The sequence below is a fragment of the Macaca mulatta genome, chromosome 12 (genome assembly GCF_049350105.2).
Source record: "Macaca mulatta isolate MMU2019108-1 chromosome 12, T2T-MMU8v2.0, whole genome shotgun sequence".
In the NCBI taxonomy this organism is placed as follows: Eukaryota; Metazoa; Chordata; class Mammalia; order Primates; family Cercopithecidae; genus Macaca; species Macaca mulatta.
In genome coordinates, this window is record NC_133417.1 from 9,747,441 (window position 1) to 9,768,794 (window position 21,354).

The window sequence follows — 21,354 nt, forward strand, 5'->3', positions numbered from 1 at the left end:
GACCTTCTGGGGGGACACAGACAAAGCAGTGGTGGGAGAGAAAAGGAGAGGTGGAGACCCAGTGGCCACAGAGACAGGAGGGAACCCCCGACGTCTCAGAGTTTCCTGTATCATCTGTGGGTGGGCTCTGTGGAGTTTCCGTCCATTAAATGCTCTTTTTGTCGACATGGCTTGAAGGAGTTTCTGTATCTTCAAAGCAAATGACCCATGCCAAAGACAGGGAACCGAGTTGGGAGATCCCTTGAAGGACCACTTGGAGGGAGCTGCATATTCCGAGTCTTTCAGGCAGCCCCCCGTCCCGCCTGTTCCCCTGAGAACAGACCCCAAGCTCTGCCCCTGCTCTGACTAGCCTCCTGCTCCTTAAAATCTCGTCCAGTTTTTGGGTCCACACTCAACTTTTTTGAGCTACATGCTGCAGGTGGTTTCTCAGGTTTAGAAAGGCACCATCTAGCTCCTCTAGGGCTGACACTGCTGCTCCTGGCAGCTCCCAGAGATGGTGAATCCCTCACTCTGGGGTCCTCTTAGGACCTTTTCTACTGCCCTCATGCAAGAAAATATTGGGACAGAAAATCTGTGTGGACCAAAACAATCTGTAAGATGTTCCCATCCAGTTCTTACCTTATGCAAAATTGGACAGAAACACATTTTAGATACTGACGTGCTATTCTCTGTCTCTCTCTCTTTTATGTTACACATTATATCACAAGAACTTTCTGATACTGTACCAAACTTTTACCATTGGTCTTTAGAAACAGCATGACGGTATGTCACACAAGTGCCCTATCATTTGTATACCCATCCTCCCTGGGTGGACACTGGGAGGTACCCAATCCCTTGCTATCACACACAACACTGCAATGAACATATCTGTGCTCTCGGCCTTGTTTGTATTTTGTCATTACGGAAGATTCCAGAAGGGGAACTTATGAAACAGTGGGCATGAATTTTTGGTTGCTAGTCTTTCTCAAGTAGCATGCCAAGTCCTCCCTCCCAGGTCCTCCCACCCAGTCAAAACTGCGCCTGTGATTGCAAAGACCTGGTCTGATTGCTGTGTGAGTTGGTGCAAAGGGGGACACCCTGAGGCATGGTTCTCCTGGAGTCTCAGGCTTTCTATAGCCAAGCGACCCCAAGCCCTGGAAATCAAGAAGATGGGCTGGGGAAAGGCAGGACAGGCGCTTCCTGGTAACACGGGTGACCAGGCTTGGCTGTCTCCCAGCCCAGTGCTACTTCCACAATTAGCGTAGTGCTGATTTCCCAAGATGGGAATATTCTGCTAACTTTAAAAATACGTTTGTGAGGCCGGGCGCGGTGGCTCAAGCCTGTAATCTCAGCACTTTGGGAGGCTGAGACGGGCGGATCATGAGGTCAGGAGATCGAGACCATCCTGGCTAACCCGGTGAAACTCCGTCTCTACTAAAAAATACAAAAAACTAGCCGGGCGAGGTGGCGGCGCCTGTAGTCCCAGCTACTCGGGAGGCTGAGGCAGGAGAATGGCGTGAACCCGGGAGGCGGAGCTTGCAGTGAGCTGAGATCCGGCCACTGCACTCCAGCCTGGGCGACAGAGCGAGACTCCGTCTCAAAAAAAAAAAAAAATACGTTTGTGAGCTGAGCTGAAATGTGCCCATGGACAACCTGTGGTTCATTGCATTCCTATCAGTGACCAAGCCCATTATGGCGTCATCACAGCTACTGACACAGAGCGAGCCTTTCGCTTCAGCTCTACCGGTGTATCATAGAGCTACCTGAAGTCGCTTGCTTACAGCGGCCCTAATCTTCTCATCTAGCCTACAGCAGCCAAATTATCCATTAACCCTATGAAACAGTAAGGTTGGCAGCATAGACCTCTGCGAGTGAACTAATCTTTAAAACATTTTTGAATTCTCAGTCTCGGAAAGAGCTAGCATGTAATGAGGATTTTCTCTGTGCTGGGCTCTTTGCTTGTACCATCTCACTCAACCCTCATCAAACCTCCACAAATGAGGGGTGTTTCTCCTCATTTCATAGCAAGGAAGTTAAAGTCAAAGAGGTTATGAAACTTGCTTAGGCCACAATGGCCAAAAGTGGCAGAGGTGCAGTTCGAATTAGGGTGTACCTGACCCCATGGCCCGTGCTTATTGGGATGCTTTCCACCACGCCAACCCTCAGACAAACCAGACACCCTCCTTCCTCACCCCAGTGATGCATGAGACATCCTGTCTTCAGAGATTTTCAAAAAAAGCTGTTTCCCCAACTTGCTGGCCCCAGCCCAGGGTTTGAAAGGCCTTTCCCATTTTGTTGCCTTAGTTTCTGAGATGTTGGGGCAATGGAATATCTGGGAAGAGAAGCGAGGCTTAAATGCTTCCCTGGAACCACAGCTGTGCGCAGTACAAGAGAGTAGATCACAGGGCACATTCTGTCCTGTAGTTCAGGGTTTCTCAGTCTTGGCACTATTAGCATTTTGGACGAGATTATTCTTTGTTGGGGGATGACAGGCATTGTCCTGTGTACTGCAGAATATTTAGCACTAGTTATGCCCCCACCCCTAGTGGTGACAAATCAAAGTGTCTTCATATATTATTGCCAAATGTCTCTGGGGGACAAAGTCCCAGTTGGGAACCAATATATAGTTCACAGGCCCAGGTGCCATTGGAGGCTGGCAGAAAGAGGAGGCCAACAAAGACCAGAACAAAGGTCCTCCCAGAAGAGGTGACCCTGACCCTTGGGGTCCTTCAGTAGCAGGAAGATGTGGCTCAGAGGGAGGGTGCAGGGAAGATGAGTGCTTCCTGGAGGACCTTGGTTCTGACATGCCAAGGAGATGACTGTGTCATCAGGAAAACTCAGATATTTCTTCCTCCTGGAACAGCAGCTTCAAGATAGCTGCTCCTTGACTGGGAAGGTCTCGAATCCAAAGTCCTGAAGGGCCAGCTAGGCATCCACAGTCTCAGCCCCGGAGGAAAGAACTCATTTCTAGTGGTGCTTTTGTCACCATAAGCCCTCTGAGGAACCTACCCAGAGATTTGTCCGAGGCAGCAAGAAGGGGAAAGTAGGGGCACAAAATGAAAAGGTCACCTCCTCCTCTCCAGAGGGCTTTGGGCATTCAGTGGATAAATCTGTCTTAGGCCCTGGCATTTAAACCCAGGTCACTGACTATAAACATGGGACCTCTGTCCCATGACCAGGGTTAATGGCATATCCTGATGACTAATCTTATTGCCTTGGGGAGACTGAGACACTGATAAGGAAAAGCAAAACTTGCTTACGTGTCAACTCAATAAACTAAATACATGATGTTAATAATGCTAATTATGATGATAGTAATACTTCACCTAGCTCTTGGAAGATGTTGAGAGTGGGAGGCTTAGGCTCACTGCTAGGAACTTCATTTCTGGGAAAAGAAGTACTGGGGTGGATTTCTTACCCTTGTCTAGAATGCTGCATGTCCAGCAAGATCACTTTCCTTTACTTCTTGGTCCCACAGTGGACATATTCTTTCCTGCCTCATTTACAATTAGAAGGGGCCATGGAATGAGAGTAGGTGAGATCCTCCAACTCCAGGTTAGGCTCATTAAAATGTCCTGTACCTTTCTACACACTCTCTTCTCCCATCTGCTGGTGGCATGCAGAGCATCCAGTAGGGGCTTCTGAGGCCCTGGGAAATGGTGGAGCCACAATATGGGAAGAGCCTGGATCCCTGAATGACTGCTAGGAGCAGAGTGCAACCTCCACCTCACCGCTGACCCCACTGCCCATTGACAAGAGGAAGAAATAAACTATTATCACGTCAAGCCACTGAAATGTGTTGATGTTGTTATAACAACATAACTACATGGTAGACTGTTAGCTTACCATGATTGAAATATTATCTTTCCATCCAAATCGGCCTTTGTCCTTCAAATATCACCTCAAGCGCCCTCCCCCAAGAAGCCAGCCTGATTGTTCACTCTAGCCTCACCCTCCTTTTAATTCCCATGGTACTTGTTACCCACATCACACAATTCACCTCTTAGCATTTTCTTTTCTCAAAGCAGTACTTCCTAATGAATTGTAAGCTTCTCAAGGCAGGAATCATGTTAGTTTTTTGTATCTTCACAATGCCTAATAATAATGATAATAGCTAACATATATATTGCTAATCTTAAATAATAAGATGCATAAAATATGATTACACATAGAGTTTACTTGAGTGTGCGGATAGCCACCTAGGAGACCTCAACTCCAAACGAATGGGTTCAGCGTTCCAAAGTGGAGAAGTTCAATTTTACTTGTACAGAGAGAGACAGAAAAATTTTAGCAGGATTATAACATTTTCCACACAAGACAGTGCATATGTTACAGTGATTTGATTGGTTACAGGATGCTGCATCCCAACGAGATGACATTATTACTCTGTAGGAGAGGGAGTGATCTGAGGGGGTTTTATCTCCGGCACCACTTAGTCTCAATTGTTTACAGGGGGAAAAACGGCAGAAGTTGCAGCTGCATGACATGTGACTCAGGCTGCATAGTCACATTCCTCTGAAGACTCAGAACAATTTAAGTTCCAACAGCTTTCAGTTTGAATTATTTGGCTGGGTGCAGTGGCTCACGCCTGTAATCCTAGCACTTTGGGAAACCGAGGTGGGTGGATCACCTGAGGCCAGGAGTTCAAGACCTGCCTGGCCAATATGGTGAAACCCCATCTCTACTAAAAATACAAAAAATAGCCAGGCATGGTGGTGCACACCTGTAGTCCCAGCTACTCAGGAGGCTGAAGCACGAGAACTGCTTGAACCCAAGAGGTGAAGGTTGCAGTGAGCCAAGATCATGCCACTGCACTCCAACCTGCTGTGCTCCAGCCTGGGTGACAGAGCGCGACTCCATCTCAAAAAAAAAAAAAAAAGTTTGAATTATTTAATTTCACAATATTCTGTCCCAGGAATCATTTTATATATATATATTATATATATCATGTTTAATATTATACATGTAATATATATAATTATAACATATTATATAATTATATATGTGCGTTTAGCTTCATGACAACTCTGTGACATAAATGGTACTGTTATCCCCAACTTATAGGTGAGGACGTTGAAGCACAGAGAGGTTCAGCAACTTGCTCAAGGTCACACAGCTAGTAAGTTTCGTTTGTGTCTTCCCTGGTAGGGCTTGCTAGTGGCTCAAGCACAAGAAGCTGGGTCAGACTTAGAGACCTGGCTTCTTTGACATAGAAAAAAGCTAAGAGGACTTGAAACCTGATTCAACCCTCTCATTTGATACATGTGGAAACTGAGGCTCATAGAAGACTGGTAGCTTGTCCCGGCTCACCAAGTACAATAAGCCCAGTGATAGGGCCACAACCTAGGGCTCTAAGCCCCCAGTCTACAGCTCTGATGGTGCCAGGCTGTTGTTTATATTATTTGGTCTCTTGCTCCCAGGCTGTTGTTTATATTATTTGGTCTCTTGCTCCCTTACGTGTTCAGCAGATGGCAGTGTCTTCAGAGTGTCTCCAAATACATCTTACATTCATTTAGGGAATGCAGTGTCTCTGGGTTATCTGTTAAGGGAGGAAGCATTGTGGACTGCTGCAAGTTTGCCCCTCCATCCTTCTCTGTCCTTAGCACCCTTGGTGTGGGAAACAGCCTCTCTTCTGAGTGCCTCCCAATCACCGCCATGGGCCAACTGCACTGGGGTGGGGTGTGAGGGGTAGGGAGATGGCAGTCCTGAAAATGTAAGGCAGCCAAGACTCAGAAAGACACATCTGTGCCACTACAGAATTTCTCTACCAGCATCCAGGAGGGACAGCCAGCTGGTAGGAAGGAGCTCTGGGAACTCTCAGTAAGCTGTGTTTCCACTGATAAACACACTGCTTTAACTAAGGCTCTGTATTCATTTGAAAGAGGTGTCCTGTCTTACTAAATTGTTGACTTTCTGAGTACAAAAGTTAGATCTGATGCTTCTTTGCAGCCTTCTAGAGCTAAGAACATTGTTGTGTGTCCAGAGTGTTTCTATCCACTCTCCAAACCACCAGTACAGTTAGTTTTAACGCTAAAATTCAGTAATTATCATCTGGCAATTGCATTGTTTATAACCCAACCACTTTCCTGACTGCTGGACTTACATCTCTGGTGAAACTAAAAGGTTCTCTTCCACCGAAACTCTTCCTGGAATTTTCATCTTTTAATCCTGCTCCATTTACACAGGTGTACTCTACATTTACACAGGTATACTCTCACCTTTAGAAGAGGGCTTAGAGCCTTGATATCTTCTATCAAGTGATTTGGTGTCGGGCATTGCTCATTCTTTGTTCTTCTGATTCTCAAGACTGCCTGAGAAGCTGCCATTCCCACAGCTGAAAATAAGGAATTTGGATTCCATGCTGTTTCCACCACATCGGAAAAGAATATCCGTGAACTCTCTTGCAGGAAAATGGGAATTTCCAGAGAGAAACCACTTCTCCCCTTTCTTCTCTTCCCACGTCCTCTTCAGGAGCCTATAATTGGGCTCTGCCAGCATACTCTGACTGGCTAACGAAGGGTCAGATATCTGTAGTAGTAACAAAACGCTCTTTTTCTACATGTCTACACCTCCTGGGGAATCTTTGCTTAAACCTCTACTGGCCCTCCTCCCATCAAAAGTCAAGAATGTTCCCCTCCCTGTCCAAGACTAAAATGAACAAGTAAGGAAATAGATTTTACTCAGCCTATTTCAACAGGGAGAGCACTCCAGAGACGATCAGTGTCTTGGCAGCGCAGTTTTGCCTTTTATAGGGAGGAAGGTGGAATGACTGACAGTTGGGATTGTTTTGCAATCAGGATAAATTTCAGTCAGGTGAACAGAAAATATTCTCTAACTAGTTTGGGGTCGGGGGAGTGTTCTAATCTCAACTAATTACTCGATTATCAGCAGCAGGAATTTAAGGTCTGTCTGGCTTTATTAACAGGCTCAGAATAAAGGGGAAAGGTCTGTTTGTCCTCGTCACAGGCAAACAAGGGGGTCATCTGCACGCGTTTTATCCGAGTCACGTGGCGATGGGTGGTTCTTCACAGTGTGCCGTTCCAGACACACAAATAGACGAAGGGGTTTCTTAATCACCGCTGTTTTCTAGGAACACAGGGCTCAGGTAAAGTTCAACTTCACCTTCCTCGGTGTTTCATCAGGGGAACCCTTCTGGAAGCAAAGATGTGTACTTCTTACTGCTGGCCAAATAGCTTCTTAACAAGGATGAAAGAGAGGAAGACGCTGGGAGAGGAGGCGCCGTGGCTCGCGCCAGTTAGTAACGCATCACAGCTCGCGGTCGTCGTACTACAAGTCCCAGGGAGCAACGCTCGCTTTCTCGCCTACTGCGGGCGGGAACGAGGCGCCTCGGGGCCTGACGGGAACCACCGTGGTTTGGCTGAATGACGGAAAAGTCATTTGAGCGGGTCTTCATTTTTCGGAAGAGTATCTCAAAAGCTCTTCAAACAAGGCACGGACACAGAATCTAGAAAATGATAAAGAATAAACGATAACGTTATTTCCACGGGGGCCAGACCGGGATCCACCCGAGCAAGGTATTTAATTAAAGCCCGAGCTCCAGCTCAGTTTTCCCAGGAGTCTCCTTTCCGGCCGTGCCTTGGCGTCAGTGCTGTTGCGTCTTCTCATTGGCCGGTTGACGGGTTGCGGCGCCTGCGCGCTGCATTCCTTTGAGGGTCGTGGGCAGACGCCATTTTGGCCCCAGCGGTGCTTCTAGGAAGTAGAGCGCCGGCTCGCGTGCCTGCCTGCCTGCCAGCCTGCCAGCCTGCCTCCGCTTCCAGGTCAAAGCATTCGCCGTTGCCGCTGCCGCTTTCTTACTCTCCGCACCCGTTAAGTTCTCCGGTCGGGCGGGAGTCTCTGAACACTCAGCCGCGCCTTCCGGGGTCACACCGCCTGGAAGGAGGTGACGGGGGCGGCGCGGGGCGCGGACACTCCCCGCTGAGAGTCCGCCTGCCATGGACTCGGAATATTACAGCGGCGACCAATCAGGTGGGGCAGGGACCTGGGGGACCGGGCTGGGGGGCGGAGCAGTTACTCGGCGGGTCTCGGCCTGGCACCCCGCGGGTGGGGGCAAGGAGGCCCCCGAAACCTTCCCTCCCGCGACCCGGCCCGAGGAGGGCAAGAGCCCACTGACCGGCTGCAAGCCTCGAAGCTAGAACGTTGGAGACGGGATTCTGGTGGGAAAGCTTTCTTCTGAATCGGCGAAGGTTTTTGCTGAAATTGGGAAGTCACTTTCGTATATTAAGCTCCTATTGTGTGCAAAGTGCTAGGGAAGGAGAGGTATCTTCTGTTAAGAGTTTTCAGTAGTTGAGTAGTTGGAGAATCCAAGGGGCGATGGGGCGGGGGATCCTTCCTACACTTTTCACTCCTAAGGGAGTGGTTTAATCTTGCCTGCAACACCGGACATAAGTGCAGGACGCATGTTTCAGATGCATGCATAGAGTAAGGAATGCACTTCTGGCACTTGTGATTTTTGTGCCTTTCTTCCACCTTGAGACGGTTCCTCTTTCTCCTCACCTTCCTCACCGAAGTTTGGTCTCCTTTCTTTACTGTTTGTTTATTCTGTAAACTCTTAATGGGGCCCACTCTGCTGGCACGGTGCTCGGCACCTGAGATTAAGGATAAGTGAAGCAGAACCTGGTGTGGGAAACACGTGGGGTTTGCTTTCCCTTTGTGTGCTAGTTGTATTGGGGGTTCTGTCTCAAAAGTTCTTAAATACACCCACTATGTAGCCACAAAAATTGAAAATTAAAAAAAAATTAAAAAAAAACTTGAGTTCTCAATGGTTTAAGCGTTAAGCTCTTTACTGTTTTGAGTTCATTGCTTTTCCTTACATAGGACAGTGAATTGTAATGACTGCAAAGGGTTTTCCAAGCATTCACTGCTTAAAAACACCTTCCTAAGCCAGGTGCGGTGGCTTATGCCTGTAATCCCAGCACTTTGGGAGGCGTAGGCGGCCAATGGCTTGAACCCAGGAGTTCGAGACCAGCCTGGGCAACATAGTGACACCACCCCCACCCCGCCACGCCCCTACCTCCCACCCCCAACCCTCGTCTCTACAAAAAAATGCGAAAATTAGTGTGGTGGTGCACACCTGTAGTCCCAGCTACTCAGGAGGCTGAAGTGGGAGGATCCTTTGAGCCCTGAGCCTGGGAGGCAGAGGTTGCAAGTGAGCGAAATTACACCACTGCACTCCAGCCTGGGCGACAGAGCAAGACTCTGTCTCGGAAAAAAAAAAAAAAACACTTTCCTGATACTTTCAAAATAGTTTTTTTTCCATTCATTTGTGTTTTTAAGTTACTTTTTAAAAAGTGGACTGGGCACGGTGGCTCACGCCTGTAATCCCAGCACTTTGGGAGGCTGAGGTGGGCGGATCACCTGAGGTCAGGAGTTTGAGACCAGCCTGGCCAACATGGTGAAACCCGTTCTCTACTAAAAATACAAAAAATTAGCCAGGTGTGGTGGCGGGCGCCTGTAATCCCAGCTGCTCAGGAGGCTGAGGCAGGAGAATCACTTGAACCCTGGGGGTGGAGGTTACAATGAGCTGAGATCACGCCATTTGCACTCCAGCCTGGACAAAAGGAGCAAAAAAAAAAAAAAAAAAAAAGTAATTGTATGTAATACTTGTACATAGGTTAAGTACTAAAAGAGGTAACAGAAAAATAGCAGTTCCCTGACTTACTCCCTCCACCCACTTCACATTCTTTTAGCTGTTTGGGGTGTTTACCTGTGTATTCCTAATTCGTTCACTCTCTTGCTGCATCATTTTTAGGCATTCTCTAATGATCTGTTATGCTAGGACATTTTAGCCTATGTGCCCCCTTCTCCCCTGTCTTCCCACTGTTGCAGCATAATTGTTAAACTTCAAAACTATTATTTTTGTCATGACCGTATATTCTTCTTAGCTAAGTAGATTAGCTCATTAATACGATAGTATCATAATGATTCTTCTTCCCCCCCCTCCATGTGGCTGCCTAAAGGAGAATGTGATTTCATTCTTATAGAACGTTTTGGTTTTCCTGTAGTTGACTACATTTTTTAAAACTTGCTTATTTTTATAAAACTGTTAAGTCTTCCTATCTTCTCAACCCTAACTTCCTCTCAATACGATTTTACTCTGTATTTTTAAAGCATTGGGGCTGGGTGTAATCCCAGCACTTTAGGAGGCAAAGGCAGGAGGATCGCTTGAGGCCAGGAGTTTGAGACCAGCCTGGACAACATAGCAAGACCCCATTTCAACAAAAATATTAAAGAAAGTTGGGTAACAGTTTTTATTTACAATTTTATATATGCTTTTCTTGAAGAAATTTTCAGTAGTTTTGGACTGGAGTTCCTTGTGTTCTTCATTTGTAAACAAATACTTACTGTATATCAGGTACTAGGCAGTGTTCTGGGCTCCAGAGATTTAGCAGTGAACCAAAATCCCTGTTCTTGTGGCACTTTCATTCAAGTGAAGAAGACCCACATTAAACAAAATAACTTCAGGTAGTAATATTAGAAGGTGGTAAATGCCCTGTAGAGAAAGACAGACCCAATTTTAACATGAAGTTGAAATAAATTGTTGACTTGGTGTTTAGTGTTGTTTCTTAAGCTACAAATTGTTTTTATGGTGTAGTTTTGCTGCCACATATTTCACAGTACGTGTTAGGATTGTTGGTATTTGTATGAGTATTGTCTTATTCAAAATATTAGCATCTTTAGTTATGCTTCCTCAGTGGTAACTTTTGCATTTACGTTATTCTTGATTCAGTGTGTTCATTTCACTGTAGATGTCATTCATCTTACACCATAAGTTGGTTTTTGTTTTGTTTTTAATCAGATGATGGTGGTGCTACCCCAGTACAGGATGAACGAGATTCAGGGTCAGACGGTGAGGATGATGTAAATGAGCAACACTCCGGATCAGACACTGGAAGTGTAGAACGTCATTCAGAGGTATTGGCTAACCAACATCTTTGGGAGGGCTTTTCCCTTGCATTCTGTGAGACCTGTTATGTTATAGGAGTTACAGAATCTCTGTGACAGTTTAGGGTTTAATCTCTGAGAGAAAAGGAGCATAAGTTAATAGAAAACTGCTTGAAAAATAAATAGGGGTGGTCTGGTTACTGTTGAAATCACAGTGAAATACGTTCTGATTGGGTCACATTTCAAATGTTGGGCAGCTTTCAACTGTGCGTATTGATTCAGAAATGGGCCTGGCCTTTGATATTTGGCTAAGTTTCCCTATTCTGCAATAATGTTGTAGTGGGGCATTGAGCATTTGCACTCTGAAGGAATACCACTTGAAGGTTACAGGGGTTATCACCTGTCAAAATTTATGTCAGCATTTGCCCTTCTCATTTTGAACTGTTATGGTGTGTATAAAGTATGTAATAATGTTTTTGTTTTTTTTTTTTGAGACAGTCTTGGCTCTGTAACACAGACTGGAGGTACAGTGGTGAGATCTTGGCTCGCTGCAGCCTCCGCCTCGTGTGCCCAAGACATCCTCCCACCTCATAGCCTCCTGAGTAGCTGGGACTACAGGCACAGGCCACCACATCCAGCTATTTTTGTTTTCTTGGTAGAGTCAGGGTTTCACCATGTTGGCCAGGCTGGTCTCAAACTCCTGACCTCAAGTGATCTGCCCGCCTCAGCCTCTCAAAGTGCTAGGATTACAGGCGTGAGCCACCACACCTGGCCCGCAAATATAATTTTAAGAGCTGTTTCTGTTTAATAATACGGAATAGTATTGGGTTTTGTGTACATTTTAACATATTTGGCCTAATACATAAATATTTCAGAACTGCTTTATTTGCCTTTCTGGTTATACATCATGTTAACAAGATAAAATTGGGAAATTTTTCAATAAATTCACCTTAAGTCTTCAGTAGACATGACTGAAACAAATAGGAATGATAAAGATGGAAAGATTTAAGAACTTTCTGTGCCTTATATTTTTCTTGATTACACATATGCAGAAAATTGTCCAATTTTTAGTAGGTATGATTAGAGATTATATTATTGACTCTGTCCTTTGACAGCATATCATACATTCAGCAAGTATTTATTGAGCGCCTAATATGTGTCAGACTCTTTTTGCAGGTGCTTTGGACTTATCAGTGACTAGAAGTTAAAATCTTTCTCTTCTTAGGTATGTTTTTCCAGTAGGGGGAGAAAGACATTCAGCAATAAACTTTTTTTTTTAATTGTGTAGTTTGCTGGAAGGTAACATGCTGTGAAGAAAACATAATTAGAACAGAACAAAGGATGGAGGTCAGGCTTTGGTGTTAAATAGGGACCATATAGGCCTTTTATTAAGAAAGTGGCATTTGAACCAAGGTGTGAAGGGAGGCAAAGGAATAGCCGTGTGGATATGGACGTTAGGGGAAGAACTTCCCTGGCAAAGACCCCAAGGTGAGAGTGTGCTTGATGGCTTCAAGGAGCCAGTGTAACTGAAGTGGGGTCAGTAAGGAGTAGGGGAGGTCAGAGAACTAAATGTGGGTTTGGAAAAGGCTCATATATTTTGATGTCACTCAGGTATTTTTCTGTGCTTTTAAACATTCAGAGTAAATTCCAGTATTTTAATTAATGATAGTTGGAAGTTACTTAATAATGTGTATGTTGTTACAGTCAGTGCATTTAGTGTGTGATATTTTAAGTTTCCACTTTGGAAACAGTATTCGGAGATTAACCACTGACAGTTTAGAACACAGTAGGGTAGTCATCTCATGGCCTCCTGGTGCAGTTACAAGTTCAGGTCACCCTAAGCATCTTTTTTTTTTTTTTAAATAATATGGATTCTAAATCAATAAATGTGCCTGTTTGTGAAAATTTGGAAATCACAGACTGTCCCAGACTTAAACAATAGTTTGACTTAAAAATTTTCAACTTTGGGATGTTGCAAGTGCTGTATGCATACTTTGAGTACCCATACAACCATTCTGTTTTTCACAGTACTCAATAAATTACATGAGATACTCAACATTCTGTTATAAAATAGGTTTTGTGTTGGGTGATTTTGTCCAACTGTAGACCTTACCTCTGTTTGGAGCACATCTAAGGTAGGCTAGGCTAAGCTGTGATGTTTAGTGGGTTAGATGTATGAAATGCATTTTTGGCTTAATGATATTTTCAACTTACTATGGGTTTATCAGGCTATAACCCCATAAGAAGTTGAGGTGCTCCTGTGTCTGTAAGGTTTAAAGAAAAAAATTAAAACCAGCATACTCCAACTACAGAAATGACTGTGAGCCTTTTCACATTATTTCTCCTGCAGTTTCATTCTGTCCCATGTATATGATGTGTATATATTTTAACTTTACTTGAGATTTTACTATATATATTTTGTATCTTTCTATCTATATCTATATATTTTGAGACAGAGTCTTGCTCTGTCCCAGGCTGGAGTGCAGTGGCGTGATCTCGGCTCACTGCAACCTCCGCCTCCCAGGTTCAAGCGATTCTCCTGCCTCAGCCTCCTGAGTAGCTGGGATTACAGGTGTGCACCACCACGCCTGGCTAATTTTTGTAATTTTAGTAGAGACAGGGTTTCACCATGTTGGCCAGGCTGGTCTCAAACTCCTGACCTTTTGATCCGCTGGCCTTGGCCTCCTAAAGTTCTGGGATTACAGGCGTGAGACACTGCACCCAGCCTATATATTATTTTTATGTCTTCGCTTAAGATTATACTTTTTAGGTGTTTCCCTGTGTCATTGAAGGTTCTCAATAAGTGTAATGTGTAATGGTTTCACAATAAGCAGCATTACTTAGCAATTTTCTAATTGTTGTAATTTATGCTGTTTAGCTGTTATATTAAATAACTGAAGCTGCCCTGAAGATTTTTGTACATAAACATTTGTGATTATTTTTTATTGTTTCCTTAGAAAACTGCCAGGAGAATTGAGATTAAAGAGACTAAGACATTTTAAGGCTCTTCATAGAATTCCTCTCCAGGAAGGTTATGCTAATTTGCTAAACCACTAGTACTTCAGGAGTGCCAGTTGTACTGTATATAAGTGTTGAGTTCTGTGTTAATGTTCTTTTGCCCATTTAAAATGACTTTTAAGAAGAAATTTTGTTTTCTCATTAAAAAAATTTTTTTTAGAAGTAATGGGATGTTAAAAGAGTACAGTTGCATTAAATGAAGCAGTGCAAAGGCCAGGCATGGTGGCTCATGCCTGTAATCCCAGGACTTCGGGAGGCCAAGGTGAGCAGATCATGAGGTCAAGAGATCAAGACCATCCTGGCCAACATGGTGAAACCCTGTCTATACTAAAAATACAAAAATTAGCCGAGCATGGTGGTTGGCGCCTGTAGTTCTAGCTACCTAGGAGGCTGAAGCAGGAGAATCTCTGGAACCCGGGAGGTGGAGGTTGCAGTGAGCGGAGATCGCGTCACTGCACTCCAGCCTGGCAACAAAGCGAGACTCACTGTCTCACAAACAAGAACAAAACAAAAAAGATGGGGCAGTACGAATTACAGGTCCAAAGCCTAAAATATACTAGTTTCCTATTGAGGCTGTAACAACTTGATACAACTTGGTGGCTTAAGACAACAAAAAATTATTATCTTATAATTCTGGAGGTCAAGTCCGAAATGGGTCTCACTGGACTAAAATCAAGGTGTCACAGGGCTGTGTTATTCTCTGAGGAAAAGCACATTTCCTTGCTTTCTTCATTTTGCAGTGGCTACCTGCATTTCTTAGCTGAGGCTCCTTCCTCCATCTTCAAAACCAGCAGCATAGCGTCTTCACAACTCATTTTCTGACCTCTTGTTTCTGTCATCACATCTCTCTCTTACTCTGACCTTCCTGCATCCCTCCTGTACGAACCTTTGTAATTATAATGGGGCCTACCTGGATAATCCAGGGTAATGTCCCTAGTTCAAGGTCCTTACCTTAATTATATCTGCACAGTCCCTTGCATGTAAAGTGACATATTCACAGGTTCAACATGGACGTTTTTGGGGGGCCATTATTTTGCTACCATAAGATGGTACTCACAGCATAATTTTCCCAATATTGGTACTTTTTTTTTTTTAACCCCTCGTCTGTATTTTAGAATTTAGGCTAGTGTTTTTTTTTAATTCATTTCATCTATAGTATTTACTCAGTACATACACACACACACACACACACACACACACACACACACACAATCTTTAAGATAGTGGTCAGTATAGGAAATACTTATAAGATTTTGAAGACCAGTAATTTTTGCAGGTTTCTTAACCACTTTATTAGGAAGCTCCTTTAGTTATTAAAAAAAAGAAACATTTTTTCTTAAAATAATTGTATATGTCTATAAATAATCTCGGACAGGTGACAGAACAAGTCTCATATCAGACTAAGAAAACAAGAGTTTACTGTAACACATGTATGTAATGGGCTGTAAATCTTTCTGTTTAGGGAGCTTGTTCTGTCCATCTGTCTTTAATGGGCCTGCCTAATGGCCATTTCTAATAACATCTCTGTTTATTCTTGTATGGTTGGCTTTATTTTTTTCTCCAAGATTTGAAAAACACTCAGTAATCAAGATAAATGATATTTAAAAACTCAAAATTAATGAAAAAAAATGAGCAAAATATCAAAAATTTGAAGTTAGGATCAGTAACAATGCTGTGTTGGTCTATATTTGAGCCAGAGGGAAAAGGAAAAACCAGTACCAGTTACCTTGTCTTCACATTTTAAATATTTTGTTCATCATGGGTTTTTTTGCATCAACGTTGATCTTTAAAAAGCACCTGTCTTGGGCTGGGCTCAGTGACTCACTCCTGTAATCCCAGCACTTTAGGAGGCCGAGGTGGGTGAATCACCTGAGGTCAAGAGTTGGAGACCAGCCTGGCCAACATGGTGGTGAAACCCTGTCTCTACTAAAAATACAAAAAATTAGCCAGGCGTGGTGACAGGCACTTATAATCCCAGCTACTTGGGAGCCTGAGGCAAGAGAATCGCTTGTACCGGGAGGCAGAGGTTGCAGTTATCTGAGACCATGCCATTGCGCTCCAGCCTGGGCAACCAGAGTGAAACTGTCTCAAAAAAAAAAAAAGAATCGCCTGTCTTTTAAAAAGCAGCTTTTCTTTTTCCCCTCCCCTCCACTCCCCGTTCCTTTCCTGGCAGAATCTCACACGGTAGCCCAGGCTGGAGCATAGTGGCACAATCACAGCTCACTGCAGCCTCAACCTCCCAGGCTTAAATGATCCAGACCTCAGCCTCCCAAGTAGCTGGGACGATAGGCATGCACCAGTACACGCAGCTAATTTTTGTATTTATAGTAGCAGTGGGGTTTTGCCATGTTGCTTAGGCTGATCTCAAGCTCTTGGGCTCAAGCCATCTGCCTGCCTTGGCCTCCCAAAGTGCTGGGATTATAGGTATGAGCAACTGTGTCTGGCCCAAAAAAGGGCTCTGTCAAGATCGATTTACGTACTATACAATTTACCTAAAGTGTGCAATTCAGTGATCTTTAGTATTTCATAGTAGCCCAGCTGTCACCACAGTCAATTTTAGAATTTTATCACGTAAGAAACACTTTTGCTGTTACCTTTCTAACCTCCTCTTCCCTTTGCCTACCCCTCCCCACCCCACAGTCCTCAGCAACCACTAATATACTTTCTGTCTCATAGAGTCCCTGTTCTGGACATTTCTTACAAATGGAATGATAAAATATGGTATTTTGTGATTTATTTCACTTAGCATAATATTTTCAGGGTGTAGCCATGTTGTAGCACATATGAGTACTTCATTCCTTTTTGTGGTAAATAATATTCCATTATATGGATCATACTACATTTTATTTTTCCGTTCATCAGCTGATGACATTTGGGTTTTTTCTTTTGGTATTATGAAAAATGCTGCCGTAAACATTTGTATACAAAATTTCTGTGGACATACATTTTCAGTTCTCTTGGGTTTATTCCTAGAGAGGTAATTGCTGGGTCCTAACGTAATTCTGTATAATCATTTGAGGAACTGCCAGACTATTTTCCACAGTGGTTACACCATTTTACATTCACACCAGCTGAGTATTTAAGGGTTCTGATTTCTCCATACTCGTCGGCAATTATTACCTGACTTTTTGGGGTGTAGTTTTATTCTTTGCATTGGCTGTCTAGTTGTCCCATTGCCGTTTGTTGAAAAGACTTTTCTTTCCCTGTTGAATGGTCTTGGCATCCTTGTTGAAAATCTGTTGGCCATAGGATATTTGGCTTCATTTCTGGACTTTAAAATCTTTTTCATATCTGTGTCTATCCTTGTGCCTGTACTAGTGTATTAACTACTATTGCTTTGTAGTATGTTTTGATATTGGAGAGTATGAGTCCTAATTTTTTTTTTTTCAAGATTCTTTTAGCCAATCTGGGTCCCTTGGAGTTACCTGTGTATTTTAGAATCAGTTTGTTGATTTCTGCGGAGATGTTAGCTGGGATTCTGCTAGGGGGATTGCACTGAATCTGTAGATCAATTTGGGGAATATTGCCATCTTGATAGTATAAGGTCTGTTCATCCAAGAACATGGGATGTCTATTTAAGTGTTTAATTGCTTTTAACAGTGATTTATAGTTTTCCGTGTATACATGTTGGATTTCTTTGTTACATTTATATGTTACTCTCTTTGATACTTAGTAAATGGAATTATTTTATTAATTTCATATTCATATTGTTCCTAAACATTTTTCCTACTATTTCTAATTTTATGACATTGCGGTAGAGGAACAAACCTTGTATATTGCTATTCTTTTAAATTTGTCGAGGTCCATTTTAGGGCCTAGCACATTGCCTATCCTGGAGAATGTTCCATGTGCTTAATAAGAATATATATTTTATTGTTGAATACAGGTTGTTTTTTTTTTTTTTAAACGAGCTCTTCTGTTACCCAGGTTGGTGTATTTGTGGCTCACTTTGACGCAGCGGGCATGTGAAAAAAGTATGGCTCATTGTAACCTTCAACTCCTGGGCCAAGCAGTCTTCCCGCCTCAGGCTCCTGAGTTGCCAGGACTACGGCTGCGTACCATCATGCCTGGCTAATTTTAAATTGTTTTGTAGAGATGGATTTTGCTATGTTGCTCAGGCTGATCTCGAACTCCTGACCTCAGGTGGTCCTCCCACCCTGGCCTCTCAGCAGTGCTGGGATTACAGGTGTGAGCCATTGTGCCACGCCTAGTTCTTTAGATATCTGTTTGATTTAGTTGGTTTATAGTATTGCTGAAGTCCTCTTTCGAGCTTATGTCTAGTAATTCTGTTCAGCTGTGTTTTTCTCTTCTGTTTTGTGTGTATGTATGTGTGTGGGTGGGGGAGGGGGGCAGGGTCTCCCTGTTGCCCAGGGTGGAGTGCCATGACTCGATCTCAGCTCACTGCAACCTCTGCCTCCCAGGTTCAAGAGATTCTTCTGCTTCAGACTCCTTAGTGGTGGCTGGGACCACAGGCATACACCACCACGCCCAGCTAATTTTTGTGTTTTTTGTAGAGATGGGGTTTCGCCACGCTGCCTAGTATGCCTTCTGTATTTTTTTAAACACTGAGCTCTGGGTAGGGGGTGGAGGAGTGGGAGTAAGTTAGTAACCGGAAATCCTTTCAGCTTGCATCTCTTGGCATGGGCTCACAAGCCAGCGCAAGGGTGATCAGGGCCCCAGTATTCTCAGTGTGGCCCACCCAAGGTAGAGCCTTCTTTAAACAAGTAAGGGTTGGTCAAAAGATGGGAATCTCCACTTCTCAACCGCAGTCTTTCGGAACTTAGCCACAGAAACAGGCTTCGGGAGCAGGATGAGAGATGCTGATGCCCTGCTCTTTCTGGAAAGGAAGCCCTCTGACTGAAGCAGGATAGAGAGGGAGCTCTGTGTTTCTGGCTACAGCAATCTGGAGTGGCGTCAGCCTCACTGAATTGTGAGGTTGGAAGGAGGGATTGATCTTGGTTTAAATAGTCTCTTGTGGAATTTGTGTAGGCGTTTCTTCATTTGCCCTTTGCCATTAGGGCCATTTGTAGAGACTTTAAGTGGTTGTTTTTAATAATTTTCACTGGGGAGAGGGTCAGTAGAACTTCTCATGCTGTGATGCCAAAAGTCCTTGTTTGGCTTGATGTTTATCTCTTACAGATTGGTCAGACTTTTGCGTATTCCTCAGTTTAAATCCCAAAGGGACCCATTATGCTTCTCTTGTCTGTTACTGCAATCTGTATTGGGCCCATTGAGCTCTTTCGTCTCAGGGAGATTCCTGTGTGTGTGTGTATGGGTGAGGTCCTTTGGGTCCTGCCTGTGGCCACACCTCCACAGAGAGCAGCCTTGTGTTGCTTTCCTGAACAAGAGATTCTTAGCAAGCCAGTTGTGGATATTTGGGTGCATGCCTGTATATTAACAGGACATTTAGCGTCTTGGTTACTGAGCATTAAATGAAATGCTAGTAACACATCCTCCCTATCGTTGATGACCAAAAACAGCCCCTTGAATTTCCCACTAACCCGTTGGGTGAAGACCCAAAACCGCCGTTGGGTTGAAAACACTGAAATGGACAAATGAGGTGTAATAAACGTAAGAAAGGAAGCAAGAAATACTCAACAATGTAGAAAATGAGCGATTAAACTATAAATAGGACGTTTATAAGAATGGCAACGCACTATTGGAATTGTTTTCAAAGAATAGTGACATGGAGAATTGAACATGTTACTTGTGATGCAGCATTTTTTTGGAGGGTGCCACTTCCTGTTGGCGGGAAACCTCTGGGGCCAGCAGTGTCCCTGCTTGGGCCTCGCTGGGCTCCGGTCTCACTTGGACTCTCCCTGCCCATTCGGCCTGGCAGGCTGCACTTGGTTTTTGCTACCGGCCTCTGCCAGCAAGACAGGTACAGAACGGCAAGAGGTGTGGGAATGAGCTGAGTGCAGGGTCTGAGTCTGGTCACGGCACACAGCCAGGTAGGTCAGCTGCTGCAGCAGGCGGGCAGCTCCAGGCACTGACACAGGTGCCGGCTCCGTGCGAGGCTGCAGCTGGACCCGGTGTGCCACAAGCAACTTCCATAGAAGGCGCCAGTGTCCAGACTAGGGGGATGTGGTGGTGCCTGAAAACTCAGATGCCAGGAACTGCAGAGCCCCAAGGGTGTCACAGCTCGGTTGTTCCCACCGCCCAGGGCTTGGCAAGCAGGTGCGTGTTACAGCCCTGCTTTGGAGAGTCCCGAGGTCTGGGCTCTCGAGAAGCACTACAGCTCTTACTCATTCCTGCTGCCCACAGTGTTGGCGAACGGTGGTGTGTCACGCCCAGCAATTTCTTCTCCCCCATTGCTGGGTAAGCAGGAGGGAGGGGTACAGTGTTACACACCTTTTTGAATCCTCCATTTGGTGGGTCCCAAGTGCTTTTCCTGCATCCAAGAAGAATGAGGTTACACGGACAACTGAGAGTGAGCAGGGTGGAGAAGAGTTTTATTGAGCGACGGAACAGCTCAGCAGAGAGGGGACCTGAAGTGGGCAGCCCCTTCCCAAAGGTGGGTTGTCCCCAACTGTGGCTAACTCTGGAGTTTTTATAGACTCAGAATTGGGGAGATACGGGCTGTAGGTAGCCTTGGGAAAGGCAGCATTTGATTAGTTAAAAATTAGTCTTATTCCGAAAGAACCACTAAGGAAAGAGCAGGCAAACGAGAATAAAGGTTCTCACTCCGGTCAGGTGCTCTAGCAGCTCAGTTTACTGCGTTTAAGCTATGTTTGACTTGAAGGTCATGTTTCACCAGGGACCCACCGCTATCTGCCTAGGAATTTGTCTGCTTCCTGCCGCTATTACTTGAAAGATACAGGCCATTATTGTGATTCTAGGTCCTAGTTTAATTGTTTTAAAATAAATTTACACAGAGAAGAGATTGAAAGGACTAAAATGTAAATGATGGTGATCTTTGGGTGTGATTCGCATTTGTTTTATTTCTGCAGTGCTCATTAATCTTTCAAATCAAAGGGAAAATAATTTGGTAGAATACTATGACATTTTATATGGTAACCCATTTTTATAAGCATGCAACAGCTAACTCAAAATGTACTAAAAAATTCAAAATTTAGAAGAACCTTGTGAAGAGCCCTTTCATGTAAAGAGAAACCTTTCTTTACTAGCTGTTTTTCTCCTTTTTAAATTTATCTTTAATATATATTCCCTTACTAAAAAATTGTAACTATTAGGCATCGAATTGTCTTTTCCTCGTAGATTAGTTGCAAGGATACATGGAAAGGTATTGAAGTTTAGATTTCTCAATCCAGAAGCCTGTAGAAGTTGTACACATCTGTCTTTGAAGATTTTGTATTCCCAGCTACCCCTGTACCTCATGTGCAGCCCGAGATAGTTGACATTTATTTCTCTGTCCCCAACTGTGTTATTATATGGTTTCCAAATCAAGTTAATTAAACTTTTTTTTTTTTTTTTTGAGACACAGACTCACTCTTA

At 44.1% G+C, this 21,354-nt stretch overlaps 2 protein-coding genes across 21 annotated transcripts in view; one reads left to right on the forward strand and one right to left on the reverse strand.

Annotated features, from left to right (window-relative positions):
- Window positions 1-7,587, reverse strand: part of MYO7B (myosin VIIB) — a 111,794-nt gene extending 104,207 nt beyond the window's left edge. The window contains exon 1 of the mRNA XM_077956735.1: window positions 6,198-7,587. The gene's annotated coding sequence lies outside the window, so the exon portion shown is untranslated. The remainder of the gene's footprint in view (window positions 1-6,197) is intronic.
- A 74-nt stretch (window positions 7,588-7,661) lies between these two features.
- Window positions 7,662-21,354, forward strand: part of IWS1 (interacts with SUPT6H, CTD assembly factor 1) — a 107,069-nt gene continuing 93,376 nt past the window's right edge. For 18 of the 20 annotated variants that reach the window (XM_077956771.1, XM_015109845.3, XM_028830617.2 and 15 more), the window contains exons 1-2: window positions 7,662-7,965; window positions 10,796-10,911. In XM_077956771.1, the coding sequence (XP_077812897.1) occupies window positions 7,932-7,965; window positions 10,796-10,911 (150 nt within the window). In that variant the 5' untranslated portion in view covers window positions 7,662-7,931. The remainder of the gene's footprint in view (window positions 7,966-10,795; window positions 10,912-21,354) is intronic. The other 2 variants (XM_028830618.2, XM_077956781.1) reach the window with 1 other exon arrangement.